This window comes from Anguilla anguilla, chromosome 13 (assembly GCF_013347855.1).
Source record: "Anguilla anguilla isolate fAngAng1 chromosome 13, fAngAng1.pri, whole genome shotgun sequence".
Classification (NCBI taxonomy): Eukaryota; Metazoa; Chordata; class Actinopteri; order Anguilliformes; family Anguillidae; genus Anguilla; species Anguilla anguilla.
In genome coordinates, this window is record NC_049213.1 from 6944137 (window position 1) to 6961186 (window position 17050).

The 17050-nt window shown below is 43.2% G+C and overlaps 1 protein-coding gene across 1 annotated transcript; it reads left to right on the forward strand.

Moving 5' to 3' along the window:
- The first annotated feature begins 278 nt into the window (after window positions 1-278).
- On the forward strand, window positions 279-3421 carry LOC118211364. Its single transcript, XM_035388523.1, has 4 exons — window positions 279-1471; window positions 1871-2023; window positions 2099-2943; window positions 3406-3421. Exons 1-4 carry the CDS (start codon window positions 335-337, stop codon window positions 3419-3421), a joined length of 2151 nt encoding a protein of 716 aa, XP_035244414.1. The 5' UTR covers window positions 279-334.
- The last annotated feature ends 13629 nt before the right edge of the window (window positions 3422-17050 follow it).

A 17050-nucleotide genomic window follows, 5' to 3' on the forward strand; every position in this document is an offset into this window, starting at 1 on the left:
TCTCTCTCTCTCTCAAGGAGATGGATTTACAAATTTTGTAGCAAGCACAGGAACACTGCCCCTCAATTAGGCTATTAATTCCCTCTGTTATCCATCTGAATACATATCAGGATATGGCTGTAATTCCTGCTAATATATCATTTAAACTTTAGTATATAAACTGATCGGTAACTTTGTTTCATCCCCGTTTTATCTGCGCAGCTGTTTTGGTTCAAGGTATTGTAAATTGCTTGTATTTGATCCGTTTAGAGCCGCTTATCGCTACATTGAGTAAATTACGCGGCACTTCAAATAGTGTTTCTGAGCGACGCTAGCGTCGCTCCTCGTCAGTTTTATGCAAGCTCTTCCCATCTCTGTCTGCTCTCTGCCCTACAGCACCCGGTTCCAAAGACGTGGCCCCCCTAAGCGACGGAACCCAGCTAACCTCTCCTACCCCCAGCTGTCTCCCTGCAATAACTGCACAGTTGCTGGAGGACTTTGGAACTGCCAGTCTGCTTCAAAGAAGGCTGATTTCATCTCAGCCTATGCCTCCCTGCTCTCCCTTGATTTCCTTGCCCTCACTGAGACATGGATCACCCCAGAGAACACTGCAACCCCTGCTGCCCTCTCCTCTTTCTTTTCATTCTCCCACACTCCCCGACCATCAGGCCGTGGTGGTGGCACTGGTCTTCTAATCTCTCCCTCCTGGAAATACTCAGCCCTACCTCTCTCTGACCTACCCCGATTCAGTTTTGAATACCATTCTGTTTCAATCACCTGTCCAACTAATCTATACATTGTTGTCATTTATCGCCCCCCAGGTCCACTGGGAAACTTCATCGATGAGCTGGATATCCTACTCAGCTCTTTCCCTGAGGACGGCACCCCACTGATCCTGCTTGGAGATTTCAACCTCCACCTGGAAACATCTCAGTCTTCAGCTGTCCTACATCTCCTCCACTCCTTTGACCTCTCCCTACAGTCATCTCCCCCTACCCACAAGGCGGGCAACCTCCTCGACCTGGTTTTTCTGAGGAATAGCCCTTGCACCGATATCACTGTAACCCCTCTGCACACCTCTGACCACCACTTCGTTTCCTTCTCCCTCCCCCTTGCTCCCTCTCACCCACCTTCTCCCCCCACACCCACTGTATCTGTCCGCCGCAATCTCTGCTCCCTCTCAACCTCCTCTCTTGCTTCATCTGTCACTGCTGCCCTCCCTCCTCTCGAATCCTTCACTACCCTCCCCACTGATTCTGCATCCACCTCCCTACTTTCCTCCCTTACATCTGCTCTTGACTCCCTCTGCCCCACTGTCTCTAGGCCAACACGTCCATCTCCTCCCCGCCCGTGGATGTCCAATGCCATACGCACCTCCAGGGTTGGACTCCGTGCAGCAGAGAGGAAGTGGAGGACATCCAGAGATGCTTCAGACCTCTCTGCCTACCAATCCCTCCTTGCAGCGTTCTCCTCCACGGTGACTGCTGCCAAGGTAAACTACTATCAAACCAAAATCCATAACTACCGTTCTAACCCTCGGCAACTGTTTTCTGTTTTTTCCTCTCTCCTCAGCCAGCCATCTGCACGCCCTCAGTCCTCGCTCACTGCTGACGACTTTGCAACCTTCTTTGACGAGAAGATTGCAGTCATCCGCAACTCCTTCTGCACTCCACCTCACCCTATGCTCCCCTCCCCTTGTCTCTCCACTCCTCTGCTTACGGTCACTGGCTCCCAACTCCCCACCCCTCAACCTGTACTCTCCCCCTCCCTCACCATTTCCCCTTGTTTCTCCGACTTCTCTCCCCTCACCGATTCTGAGGTTTCACAACTCCTACTTTCCCATCGCCCCACAACCTGTGCCCTTGACCCCATTCCCTCACCACTCCTCCAGGCAATCTCACCCGAGATTCTCCCATTCATCACCTCCCTGGTTAACTCCTCCCTGACATCCGGCTGCTTCCCGTCAACCTTCAAGAAGGCCCTCATCTCCCCCCTCCTGAAAAAGACTACACTAGACCCCTCCATCATTGGGAACTACAGACCGGTATCTCTCCTTCCATTTCTGTCAAAAACCATTGAACGTGCTGCATCAAATCAACTCTCTGTGTTTCTTTCACAGAATGAGCTCCTCGATCCCCATCAGTCTGGATTCAGACCAGGCCACTCGACAGAGACCGCACTCCTCTCTGTCAACGAAGCTCTCCACGCAGCCCGAGCAGCCTCCCTCTCCTCCGTCTTATTACTTCTGGACCTATCGGCAGCCTTCGACACAGTCGACCACCCCACCCTCCTGTCCTCCCTATCTGCAATGGGGATCTGTGGCACAGTCCTCAATTGGATTGAGTCTTACCTCTCAGATCGCTCCTTCCAGGTAGCCTGGGCTGGTAAAGTATCTGCGCCACACCCCCTCACCACCGGAGTCCCACAGGGCTCGGTCCTTGGTCCTCTCCTCTTCTCTCTCTACACCCAGTCCCTTGGCCCTGTCATCACAGCTCATGGTATGTCTTACCATTGCTATGCTGATGACACACAACTGTTTCTCTCCTTCCCACCCTCTGACACACAGGTCTCAGCCCGCATCACTGCCTGCCTGAGTGATATTCAGAGCTGGATGGTCCGCCACCATCTCAAGCTCAATCCAGGTAAGACAGAGCTCATTTATATTCCGGCTCTTAACTCCCCTCTCTCTGATCTCTCTATCTCCCTAGGTAATACCATCCTCACACCATCACCCTCAACTAGAAACCTTGGCGTGGTGATGGACAACAGACTGTCCCTCACCGAGCACATTTCAGCAGTGACACGTTCATGCAGGTTCTTCCTGTATAACATCCGGAGGATCCGCCCCTTCCTCACAACTTACTCGACCCAACTCCTCGTCCAGGCAGTGGTCCTGTCCCGCCTGGACTACTGTAACTCCCTGCTTGCTGGCCTCCCAGCATCATCTATCAGACCCCTGCAACTCATCCAGAATGCAGCAGCGCGTCTGGTCTTCAACCTCCCCAGACATTCCCACGTTACCCCCCTGCTCACCACCCTCCACTGGCTCCCTGTGATGGCTCGCATCAAATTTAAAACATTAGTGCTTGCCTTCAAAGCAGCCAGGGGGTCAGCCCCTCCCTATCTACGTCAACTCATCAGACCCTACACCCCAGCTAGACCTCTCCGTTCTGCTGCCACATGTCGCCTGGTCCCTGCCCCGGCTCGCACCAGCACCCGGTCACGCCTCCTGTCTGTTCTAGCCCCACGGTGGTGGAATGACCTTCCTGTGCAAGTCAGAACAGCAGAGACCCTGGCCGTCTTCAAACGTAGACTGAAGACTCACCTCTTCAAGCTACATCTCACCTCATCACCCCCCACTACCCTCTAACATCCATTAAACCTCAACTGAGTAACCACGCGTCATGTTATTTTTCATGTAACTAGGTTCATCTACAACTAGGTGGGTGGGGGGTGGGAATTTATATATATTTAAAAAAAAAAAAAAAAAAAAAAAAAAAAAAAAAAAAAAGGGGGTACAATTCACACTTTTTGCAAAGTTATACCTATTGTAGCTCTCTTGCAGGAATGTTGTAAAGCGCTTGTCTCTGAGTTTTGTAATGCACTTGTTGTAAGTCGCTCTGGATAAGAGCGTCTGCTAAGAATCTATAATGTAATGTAATGTAGTATTGAATTATTAGAAAATATTACAAGTAGATGCTACATAATGAAGCATCAAGGCCTGATATTAGGCATTGTGGGGTTGGAATGTGACCAGTGATTATTGGTGTGCTCTTGCTTATTTTTTAAACTCATTTAAACTACTTTTTAAATAATTGTGGGATTTGTGTTTGTTCTGAATGGCATTGCTGTACTTGTCAAAGTAGCCTACGGCAATGGCATTCTTTCTGAAACAAAAGAGAAGAAAGCCTATCAGCTCAAATTGTGAGCTAGATTTATGAGCAAATTACGATTTTGATTGCGCTTGCGGAGAATGCTCGCATCTACCTCAAACGGAAGAACCCACGTACGTGGAACACAGGGTTATGTCCCATATCACACGGACAGAATATAATTTGCTTTTATCGAAAGAGAAACAGACCTCTCTCCCCGGTTTCCATTAAGTGATGTCATAATAACACATTCCTGATCGACAAGAACCACTTTTATGAATCTCGCTTTTAGGCGAAGCACATATTTTCTTCTTTTTTTCTTAATGGCTCTCGAGCTAATGAATCGCAGCACGTTTTATATTTGTGTGTTACCTGCTGCTCAGTGGACTCCTCCGCTCTGGTGCTATAAAATTAGATCGCTGGTGTCCTCTGGAGTCTTTAGTGTCGCACGCTGCGCTTCATTAGCGGCTGTGATTGCGATTACCAAGACATCAACTGGGGGGAAAAAAGAGAGAGAAAAAAATGTGCGAATTGCCATGTGAATTGAGTAGTCATTTCTTACTGCCATTTTGTCTGTGCTTGCACACATATGTATCCACTTGGCGCTTACTGTTTTTGGTCCTCCGGGCACTAAACTGTTATGCATAAGATATGTAAGAGTGCACGCGGTTTCATAGGTTCAAACGTATGCAGTTTCCTGGGTTCGACTGCTATAAGATTCGTAGTAATAATCTTAGAAGAACTGGGTAAAAGAGGGGTTAATTATTCATCCCCATTTTATCTTTCACAGTAATCGCAGTAACTTACACAGTTCACTCTGATCCTCTAAATTTCACATGTATAATAGCACCTCAGAGTTATGGGCTGGCCATTCAAGTGAACATGGTATGAACCCAGAAGTAGCACTAACACTTATGCCTTTTCAAACTCTGTATTACACAATGCACAAATTCATTGTTTCTATGGTGTTAATGGTTTTAAAGAAAATTAGCATTAAATGGCAATGAGTCATGCTTTCCATTGATTAAAATAAAGCTGCAAATGCACCTCTTTTACGATAATCATGTGTGAGATCTGTATAAATTTCAGTGAGTCGGGAGCAATTAAATTTTTCACCAGAGGATATCTCAGTTCCTCCCAAGACTTAACTACGAGGAGGTTTTTCTCGCCACCGTCTGAGTGTTTTTCATCCCACTGGGGAGATCTTTTAACTCATCTGCGGGATCTTTTCAGACTCAGTCTTGCCAAATTTTTTCCTATTTCCTGTTTCTGTAAAGCATCTCTCTAACAGTTAAAAGCCCTATAAACATGAAATTGAATTGACTAGATGGAGCAGCAAATTTAAACTGAAACGACTCTACCTTCTTGGGCATTTTAATGCATTTTAGGCACATTGACAGATGCATTTATTCATTAGCAAACTAGAAGCAGTCTAAGTTGAGCTGACAGTCACAGACCGCTGCTCCCTTTCCAGCGTTTCCACGATGATGCCATGCCTGTTATGACACAAGGAGAAGCATACCTATCATGCACTGATCTCTGATGACACTGTAAAGAATCTTCCTTAGCTTGAACAGAATTGCTCTGAATTTCTCTAGTTGGCTCACGTCTCCGTCTAGTGCTGTTTTTGGCCAGTAGCTTTTCAGTTTCACTGTAATTGACACACACGGGCTGCATTCTTGGTGACATGAATTGAGTTTTAAAGTTTGTGTTTTTGAGCAGGCAAGACAGGTGGCATTTTCTATTAGCGGTTGTCAGCTATAGGCCAGACAGGCGCTTACTGTATTATGGTGCTCCGACTCAATTCAGATCACTCACACTGGCATGCCAAGCTGTGAATGGTACTGCCTCTTCCTGTGTGCAGACAATGGCCACACCGTACCCTCCACAGTCAGTCAGGAAGCCATACAGCCTGTACAACTCATCCAGAACTTGGCTGCTCAGCGGACTTATCTTCAGCCTTCTATAGTTCTCACAAGTCACTCCACTGGCTGCCGGTCGCTGCCAGGTCAGGCCCAAAGTTCTGAGTCTAGCCTACACTTTGGCCAACGGGAAGAGCCCCTTGCTACTTACAGGGCATAATCTCATTTATTAGTTTATTTGACAGTGACACACAAACATTTCTGTAAATGAATATAAAAGTAATAAAAATAAGAATAAAAGGAAACAATAAACATGGTAATAAAATAATTATACAGAAGATAAAAACAAGGTGACAAGCTCAACTCGAATTGAATGCTAACGAGAAGAGGTGGGTCTTCAGCAGAGACTTAAAAGATTCTAGGGTCTGAGCAGTTCTTATATGAACAGGTAGGCTGTACACCCAAATACAAAGAGTTGCAATAATCTAACCGAGAGGTAATAAAAGCATGAATAACTCTCTCGAAATCTTTGGGAGAGAGATAAGGCTTTACCTTGGCCGAAAGTCTTAACTGAAAAAAGCTTGCTTTGACAACTGAACTAATCCGTTTATCAAACTTGAAGGAGCTGTCAAGAATCACGCCAAGATTCTTAACAAAAGATCGATTATAGGAAGCTAAAGGGCCAAGAGTACCATCAAGGTCACCCAGTAGGTCAGGTCATCCAAACATAATGATCTCAGTCTTATTTTCATTAAGATTGAGGAAATTTAAATCTATCCAAGTTTTGATATCTTTTAAGCAGTTCAATAAAAGCTGCATTGAATCTTTACTTTTTGTTTTTATAGGCAGATAAATTTGTATATCATCAGCAAAGCAATGAAAGGGAATATTATGTTTCTTAAAAATGGACCGCAAGGGCAGCATATACAAAGAAAAGAGGATGGGGCCCAAAACGGAGCCTTGGGGGCCACAATTGAAGAATATGTCTGGTATGACTGAAACCATTTAAGGGCAGTACCTTTGATGCCTTTGATGCATCAAAGGTACTGCCGTTATGTTGATGAATGATGGTATCAACCTGTAGGTTAAAGCTAACAGCAAATCAAATGTAATTTTGTAGGTACTTATTTGTTTAATCATACCGTATAAGTGTGTAAAACAGTTAATCTAATTCCAGTCTATAGCAGTGTAAGATGTATAGTATAATCATGCCTTATAGCTGTGTAAGGTAGTTTATCTGTATAATTGCACCAGCTGTGTAAGACACTCTCTGATTGTAAATGGACCTCTGTGCCTTCTTGGTGATGCCACATTTTTGTACTCCTGAGAACCGATGTTCTCCATGTCTGTATGTCACTCTGGACAACAGCTTCTGTTACATGATTGTATGGTAACCTAAGAATACGTAAGAAGTCCAGTTGAGATACACAGACTTTTCTTTGGTGTAAACTCCAAACTGGGGACCCTGAGTACCCATTACCCACATGGGAAATGCGCTTATTCCATTGATATTCTGAGCTGAAGATCAGGGATGGCTCATTTTGTCCTTCCTTGAGCTTCGGGGAAATTAAAGACATTCATCTAATGGGCTGAAGCATTACTGGCTCCTCAGGGGTGGTGTGGCCACTCGGGGTCCCCGTACCCCACATACGTCTGTGCTCCAGTGTCCCTTCACAGAAATGAATAAACCCTTTCAGTTTTGGGGGGGGGGGGGGGGGGGGGGGGGGGGGGGGGGTCACCAGAACATTTGTTTATAACCAGGGCTTCAGCATGTCTCTAATTTCCCAGAGTTCCTTTTCCTGTCTAGGGGGATGGGGGAAGTGGGGAAGGGGGAGGGGGGAGGGGGGACCAGGACCCCAGCTGGGAAACAGCTGAGATCTGTAGTACTTACTGTAGGGGTGATGAACAAATGAACTAATATCAAAACAGGCTGCATTTCTCTCCTATGCCACAATGCAAAACCAGCAATGTGGGAATATGCAGCACTTCTGAAATACCAATTTTATCCAGTTCTTCACAGTTATGTGTGTGTGTGTATATTTGTGTCTTACATTCAGCACAATAACATTCAGCACAAGACATGTGCTCTTTTATGAGGAATGTCAGCTTCTACTTAGTCTGACTCACAGGATATAGACTGTGGGTATAAGCCTGCCATTGGCCGACTATTTCAGTCGGAATTCTCCTCCCCTTCCGCTATCTGCGTATTACCATTTTTGCAAGGGCACCGTCGCTGCATCCTGGGCTTAGTGCCGCCCAAGACGATTGTGATTGGTTTAAAGAAATACAAACAAGCCAGAGCGTTTTTTCCCCTATACCAGAATGATAATGGGTTGAGCCAGACCTTTGTCCAGCGCTGAAACAAAGTGTGGAGATAGGCCTGGCTATGCGAGACTAGCCTCTACTTAACACCCCACAGTTTACAGTCAGGTTGAAGAACGACAGTTCATGGGCGACATAGCTCAGGAGGTAAGACCGATTGTCTGGCAGTCGGAGGGTTGCCGGTTCAAACCCCGCCCTGGGCATGTCGAAGTGTCCTTGAGCAAGACACCTAACCCTTAACTCCTAACTGCTCTGGCGAATGAGAGGCATCAATTGTAAAGCGCTTTGGATAAAAGCGCTATATAAATGCAGTCCATTTACCATTTACCATTCATGTGTAACAGCAGTGTGGTCACCCGGTCGACCAGCAGGGGTCGCTGTTGCGCGATGACTCATTACCCCAGTCAACTGAAACCCTCCGCATATAGCCCTGTGGCGGCTACTGGCCATAATCACCGTGGTCCATATACCCAACCCCACTGCGGGGCCATCGATACCCAGGAAGAGGGCCTTATTGGGGCAAACAGCTGCCCCATACAGTGACTCTTAAGACCTTATCAGTATCACATTTTAGGCTGATGTGCTCATCAAACCTGGGAAAATAACCTTCAGAGGTAAAGAAGGCTGTGTTTTAAAAGGAGACAAGAATTCATGCACACGTATACAAATTCCCACCGTTAACCAAAATCTTTGATATGCATGAAGCATTCAGTCCTGATTAGTTTGACAGATTTAGTGCTTCTGATAGCTAATTAAGCTGACTCCATGCCCCCAAGTAGCATTGCAAATCAATTAGGGCAAAATGAACAATTTACCCCAGTAATTATCCTGTGCATTGAAAGGAATTCTTGGGGACATGCATTAAATATCAATTTCCCTTCTGTATTTTCTCAATTTGGATGTATCAAATAAAGTAGATTAAATATAATTGATAAAATAATTAGCCAGCATTTAATGACTCAATTATTAAAATGAATATTCCTCTGGGTTTGAACCTTATTAATTTAATGTGGGGGAATTTTAAATTCTGGCATACAACCCGACCAACTCCCCATCGCTCATCTCTGCTCTGCTGTTCCGTGTTTGACTGCTTTTTATGTTTCTAATTTTGTCAAGTTAATTTCTATCGTGATTTCTTCAGTGCTAACATCATCATTTACATTTTCAAAAAATCCCAGAAAATAAATTTAAAGACCTCTTTAAATACTTTACCTGCTTTCATTCATTAAAAAAGTCCTCACTTGAATACATTTGAAAATATGACAATTTTTGTGAGTATAAAAAAAATAAACACCTTTTAGTGGCTCTTATGTTTAACAAGTATGGGGCCGTCCTCTCTTAAATTTATTTGTTTATCATTTATCAGCATTTACGCATAATTAAAATGAACTACTTCCCTTGGTGCCATGAACTACAGTGCCTCAATCAGTTTGATTATTATGGGATAAAACCCAATGATATAAAAAATACATTTCTTATCACCTGAGAGGACAAGTATCAGTTGGCAAAAAATAAGCCTTTTTAAAAATAAAAATAAATGAAAATACATTTCCATCTTTGGATAAAAGAGCATTACAGCCGTTAAGTGGCTAATAATTCCACAGAATGAGGTTTGCAGAATTTTAACAGGATTTGGGTGCTTATGAATACCTAATAAACTGCTTAAATAAATTAGAACAGCAACATATAAACTGAGCATGTCTGGCAACAGCTACTCCAATTTAAAACCACTAAACCCCGCTGGTCAGCTATTCAACCAAATCAAGTCATATTTCCATTCATATTTAATAGTGAAAAGAACAGGGCATTTTAAAACTTGTCTGCCCATGAAATGAATCATTTGTGTTATTTTATGATTTTGTATTGAAAATGAGAACCCTGTGTCCCTTCCCAGTCTCAGAACCCTGATCCAGCCAATTCTCCCAAAATCTGCACGCTGCTGTATACAAGGTTAGCCAGGGCTGTGGGCGTTTACTTTTAAATTATGATGAATTAATAAGGAATTTACTTCAGACTCTCTTATACAACCCAGCTGCTTCATTATGCATACGATTTCAGAGTTAACTTGATTATTAATTGGTTTTATGGTATTTATTTACTTACTTGTTTTAATGTAAAATTTTTAAAGACACAGGACAGAGTTGCCAGGCATCTGCAAAACTATCTTTTCTCAGTGAAGAGTAGGGACTGAAGTAACAAAATTTTATTGCTGGGATTTGCACTGATGCACCTGTTCAGATGTAGAGATCGTGCTGTATCAGTTTTGCTGGAATCCATTCATTCTCATTATATAGATTAATATGCATGCAGGTTGCCCAGAAATAATGGACTGTCTTAACAGTACATTCATTATCTTACCAATCCTTTCAGTCCATTACTAATGATGATACCCATTCTGTTGGTGTTCATACTAAACGCGCTTGTGTGTGTGTGTGTGCTCTGAGGGAAGGATGCACACATTTATGTGCATATGTGTGTGTGTGTGTGCATGTATTGTGTGTGTGTGCGTGCATGTGTACGCCGTTTAGACCATAAGTCATACTTCCTCTCACACACACCATCATGCAGTCCACTAGCTTCAGTACCACATTAAAAATCTGCTTAAAGATTTGAATGATCAAGCAAAATTAATTGTACATAAAACTTTCATGACTTTGCACACAGTTTAAAAATGCACCAGTCACACTACAGTTTGCTATCTAGATGGCGAAGGTGGTAGCATCCCGACCTACATCTTCAGTGATGATGTATTATCTTTATTATTTCTATGGGACAGCACCTATTATTCAATATTCAAATATTCAGTACTAGCCGTTTTGTCATTGGATATGGTTTCACATTTGTGTTTGATTTATTCCATTACTACTGCTTGGCCTATAAATTTGGGAGGGGGGGGGGGGGACACTGTTATTGCTGCTGTTTCGACAGATCTCTGGAATCAGCTTGGCTGTTGCATAATGGTAGTGAGTTGTAAAACTAATATGATTGCATTTAAGAAAATAAAGTAAAAACAAGTGGGCCTTGGATTCGCCCTGGGAATATGATTCAGGGGTTCTTGAAAAACAATTACATTGAAAAACCTGTAAAATCACAGATTTTAAGGCTTAAAGCACCTCTAGCATGCCACATATGTTTCGGTTTTACCTGCTGTGAAACAGTGCTAAAAACATCTCAGTTAAAATATTCCCGTTTCATTCCTGCACATTTTTCAATGTAATTGTTTTACTTGGTTTTTCTAACAAAGATTGCAATGGATGACAACTTTGTGAGCAACGTCAGATTTGTGTGAGATGGAAAACTGGTTGAGAACAGATTTGTGTTTGATTTATCCGATTAGTACTGCTGTAAATTGTGGATAAACACTGCTGTTATGTTATCGACAGTTCACTGCCAGCGTGGTTTTTCCTATATCATAATTGTAGTGAATTATAACACTATCACATTTACCGCACACTTGTTTTGGCGAGTTGTTATTGTTGTTTGTGTTTTCATTATTTTGTTCGTTTTTATTCCCCTTTCATTCCTCCGAGTTTTTCAATGTAATTGTTTTACTTGGTTTTTCTAATAAAGAATATAATGGGTGACAACTTCAGAGAGAAATGTCAAATTTATGTGAGGTGGAAAACTGTTTGAGAACCCTACAGTTTAGCCTATTTTGGCTTGATGGGGGTAGTTAAATGAGTCCATTCAATCGTCTAGCTTTTTTTGTTTGTTTGTTTGTTTTGTTTCACAGGCAACAACAAAGTGAGTGTACCTCGGCGGCCATTTTCTCAGCATTACAGACTAAGCGAAATCTTATCCAGGCTGGGCTAGTCCTGGGTCAGTATTATCACACATCTGGGCTAGAACATCATGTAGAAACCCTGTACTAGTGGTGAAGTGGAGATACGTCATTCCCAGGCAAGGAGCACCCCTGCACTGCTCAATGAGGTAAGCATAGGCATCCGGCAATTTTATTGCACACAGAGGGTCGCTATCCCCTCAGACTGGCACACATCACGTTGAACTGAAGTGTGTGTGACCATAATGTCAAATCACTTCGCTCCCAGACCGGACCTTGCAGAATTACGTCCCGCAAATGTGCACATATATCATCATAACACAGCCCATAAAGTAACAATGGACCGCCATAAAATGTTTGAGGTAACAATATACCATCATGAAACGGCCCATAAACTTGCATTCATTTACTCTCAGATCTGAAGCGTAATGGTGGCATGGCATGTCTTGACATCCAAAAAAAAAAAGAAAAATGATTTTTGTGCTATTGACTTCAAACGTGGAATATTTTTCCAATAGCGTACATTCAGCTAACGCTGACCGAATCCATTTCTGCAATCACATCTGTGTATTCAGTTATGTTGAGAATTGCATGTTTGATACAGTGACAGGTAGGACCCTTCACTAGTGAGTTTGGCTACTGCGTTACACCGGTAACAGGTAAGAAGGAGAATCTTGTGAGGTTATCTGAAGTATCGTTTGGTCCCGTTTTCGTTCTTGCCAGTGTGTCGGATGAACTGAGACCGATGCGGCTGTGTTTGTAGCGTGTTTATGATTTTAATCACGGCCATTCTGCATTCCATCGTGGATAAAACAGCGCTGGTTCGGTTCGTTGTAGGTGTGAGATCTGGGCCCTTTATATGGTCAAGCACTGCACACTGTTTAAAGAAAAGCGGTGTGTCTGGAAATGGTGTGGTCTGCAGTGTAAGCTGTAATATAGCCTGTTGCCTTGACTACCACCGTGCGGATTAAATATTTTTAAAGGATGAGTGAAATTTGTCCTACGTCAGGTATTACGGCTTATCGGTCCAGAAGAGGTGTCCTTGAGTAGAGTGATTGTCCAGTCCTTCGCAAAGGCTAAATATAATGCTGTAGAGGGTATAGGCCCATCTTCACTGTTGTGTAGTGCAAAAACTGTTTTTCCCATGTAATAATATTAATTAATAAGAATATTTGCTACAGGGTCTATAAGCAGGTTTTAAACATTACATTACATTACATTACAAGCATTTAACAAACACTCTTATCCAGAGTGACCTACACAACTTTTTACAAATCAGTTGTACAAGGTGTTTACTGGTATCTGGTATTGAGGAGGACCCACCAGAGTGGTACCTTACCAGTCTAGTTGGTTCTAATAATATTTGTTCTGGTTTTTGTGTGGTTTTGCTTATTCTTTTTTTTTTTGCTCCTGTTCTCCCTATTCCCAAGCACTGGGTTTAGTCCATGTGAAAAGATAGATAACTGGGGTAATCCCAGTGTGACCGGCATGCTGCTTTTCAAATCAAACCAAATCGAAATTTATTTATACAGCACATTTAAGAAACAATTGTCACAATTATTTTACTGGACAACCCTGGCCTAAACCTCCACAGGAGCAAGCCTAGGCCACAGTGGAACGGAAAAACTCCCTGGTAACAGACAGAACGAAACCTCGGAAGGAACCAGACTAAAGGGGGGACCCCACCCTCCTCTGGTCAGTTCAGGGTGAAGGTTTAATGACCCGATTGTCAGTCAGTCGCACACATTGATCAAATTAGAGACAGCTAGGTGACCATCGTAAATTGGTGGCTCAGATGATGGGCGGGGCCTGGTGGCGGTGGTGGGGAGCGGTGGGCGGCGATGGGAGTGGGCAGGGTGGAGGCGGAGGCGAAAGAGGGGCTGGACCGCAGCGGTGGGGGAGTCCAGAGGACAACATTTTCCCCGACTGTTTGGAGTGCTGTGATACGACGTGTGCAGTGACAATCTCTTCTAATTGGCAACTGGCCTGTACTTTATGGTGTGTGAAAGCGTGAACCTTACTGAAGTGTATACAGTTGTTCCCTGAGGTAGACTATGAGGTATAATCCATCACTCTCAAAACCCCAGTGCTGACTCCTAACTTTTCATTTGGAGCTTGGTTTGTTGTTTTGTATCGGGATTTGTTTTTGTTTTGGATATTGAACCATACCTGCCTGAGCTCACGTGAGACCACTCGGTGTAGAATATTGCTCTGATATCATTGCTGAATGTGCATTTATTGTCATACTAATACCTCTTTAGGTTAGTCTTTAATTTATTATCTTTTAAATAATAAAGTAAAACATCAACCGCATGTCTTTAGGATCTCCTACCCGTAACTTTTGAGTGGCGTAATTCATTTAGGGTGTTTAAAAGTCAGCCAGAGTGCTGTAGTGCCACAATACATTAAATAATTACTTAAGAATTGATATAATTTTACATGATTAAAGTTAGTTTTATGCAACATTAAACCTTTAACGTGCAAGGTGACAAAAATGTGCTTAGAATGTTCTTAACTGAACATTCTGATGCTGACGTAACAAGCTCTAGTGGTAACTAAAAGCAATAGAGTTCTAGTACATTGACTTTGAAAAAAAAAAAAACATTTCAAAAAACCTACTCTTTAAAGGGCAAAGGGTCATTTACTGGATGCAAAATTGAAAACTGCTTAAATCAATGGGCCCTTGACAGATGTGTGAATATATTGTCTGCAAGAATATATTTCTCTGCAAATCTCAACGTGCAAGTACGGTAGTATGGCAGTTTTCAAGGCAAAGGCCACCTTATTGTGCCTTCCTATGTTTTATACTTTTAACAACCATTAAGGGTCATAGCACTAAGGCTGATTCTTTCCCCTCAATAATATGTTCCATACAACGGCTCTTTTGTCTGCTTTAAAAGGCTTGGGACGTAATTATGCAGGAGCTCGGTAATCACAACTGTTTGCTCCCAGATACGCATTAGCACACATCCCGACATTCCACACTGCTCTTGCGTAGAATCCATCAATCTCATCTACCCCTTGTCACAATATTTGGTCTCAAACAGAATAAACGCGTAAGAACACAGATCGTCATTATTTTGCGTTGTTTGATCGTCAGGCTCGAGAGCTTTCAATGTTAGCTCTGCCTTAATGACGGAATAAGAAATGACTAGCTGCTGGGTCTCTGACCTTCAACGTAGCCTCTGTGGAGATTAAACGCTGCCATAGACACACTCATCTCCAAAAACATTTCAATTTTTACATTACATAACATTACATTTAGTTGGCAGATGCTTTTATCCAAAGCGACGTACAATAAGCGCATACCGAAGGTCACTGGAACAACTACAAAGCACAGGTCCGATAAGGTACAATACTCATTATGTAACAGTTATCCATAGCCACGAACACATTAAGTCCAGTTCACACAGTAAGCATAGGTTGGGTCAGAAAGTTATGGTAAGTCAAACTAGGAGGCATGACCACGTGCTAAAACATCACGATAACAATGCAGGTGCAATATGAGTGCTGGATGGAGATACAAGAGTAATTTAAAAGTGCTAGAGGAACAATATAGAAGGATACACGTGATAAGCGCAATCTGAGATTGGGAGTGCCCTGCAGAGTATTGATAGTTAGTCCAGGTGCAGTCTGAAGAGATGCATCTTCAGACCACAGCAGAAGATGGGCAATGACCATAGAGGGCAGTGGTTCATAGAGGAATGGGGAGCTTGTAACACCACTGGGGAGCTAGGGTGGAGAAGCCCTGTGGTTGAGATGAGCGAGAACCATTGGCGTGTAGGGTTGAATCATGTTCTGTAGGTCAAGGGCTGTCCTGTTGGCTGCAGGCGAGGGTCAGGACTGTAACCTGGCTGTCTTGTTTTTGCGGCTAACTTGTGGCATGCATCTGGCAGTGTAGCTTCTGTAGTTCTGTTTGTAAAGTCTTCTGTGGACAGAAGTCACTGACACATCCAGACTTGCCTCCTAAACAGTGTTTCTAATCTGTTTGGGAAGGTTTTCCTCATTGTGGTGATAATTATTTGGTCAACATGTAGAGGTCTTTCTTGGCCTACCAGGCCCTTTGTGACAACTGAGCTCACCAGGGCCCTCTTTTTTCTTAACGATGTTCCAAACAGCTGATTTTGGTAAGGTTTAGCCTATGTCTCTGGCTGTTTTTATTTTCTTATTTATCAGCCTCATAATGGCTTACTTCAAAGACAATTAAAAGTCTACAAGCTTGACTTGATACTAAAAGCTCTCTCATACTTGCACCAAGGCAGCAATTGAACACACCTGACTAGAAACACCTGTGAAGCCATTTGTCACAAACATTATTTTACTCTGATATGGGGGTACAGAAATTTCCACATGGTGATATCAAAGAGCATAAACATATAATTTATTAAAAGCTGAGAATCTGCACTGTAACCAATGTGAATTGTTTGATTGCAAATCTAAAATTGTGGAGTACAGAGCCAAATGAAGAAAAAAAACTATTTGTTTGTCCCATTATATTATGGAGGTCCCGGTATTATAGTAGTCAGTTGTTATAGTCTGTTCACACACAATTTATAAGTGCTACTTACAGGGTGGTCTCTGATGGTAGGGGAAAGTGAGGGGGTGCTTAGCTCTCCCCAGCTTGACAAAATATAAAACAATCCATCACAGGTATTGGGGCCATCTTGTTAATGAGCTAACCAAGCTATTCAAAAATAAACCTTCTTTGTTACATACTGTAACATTTTTTGCCATGTAATTTAGCGTGGCATAAACCTTTCGGTAAATGCATTGTAAATCTTTTCTGGTTTTCATTTCCGGAAGGTTCGGAAGGAGGAGCCGGCTCTCGGCTGGATCTTGAGCGGATAGTTCATGTCACCGCCACATTCGTTTGTCTCTAAATTTCCAGCGGTGCGCTGTCTCTCCGGAGAAGGCGACTGCTCATCAGAAACAGCAGCAGGAAGGAACTCCTTCCTTTATCAAACTTATTTAATTACCCAGACTATCCCCCTCTCTCACACCTCCGCACGGACTCCTCTGGGCTTTCCTCTACCGGCCTTAATGAAATGGGGAGCCTAAAGCCATGGGTGACTGACTTCCTCTGAATAAGGAGGCAGGGAACTGCCTCAATTAATCCGCCGATTCGAGGTCGAAGCGGCCGCCAAATAACGAGACTGAGAACTCCTTCATTGTCACAGATCAAATTTCAACCTCGACAAAACCAAAGTGCTTAGCGAAGCGAGACTCATCCGGAA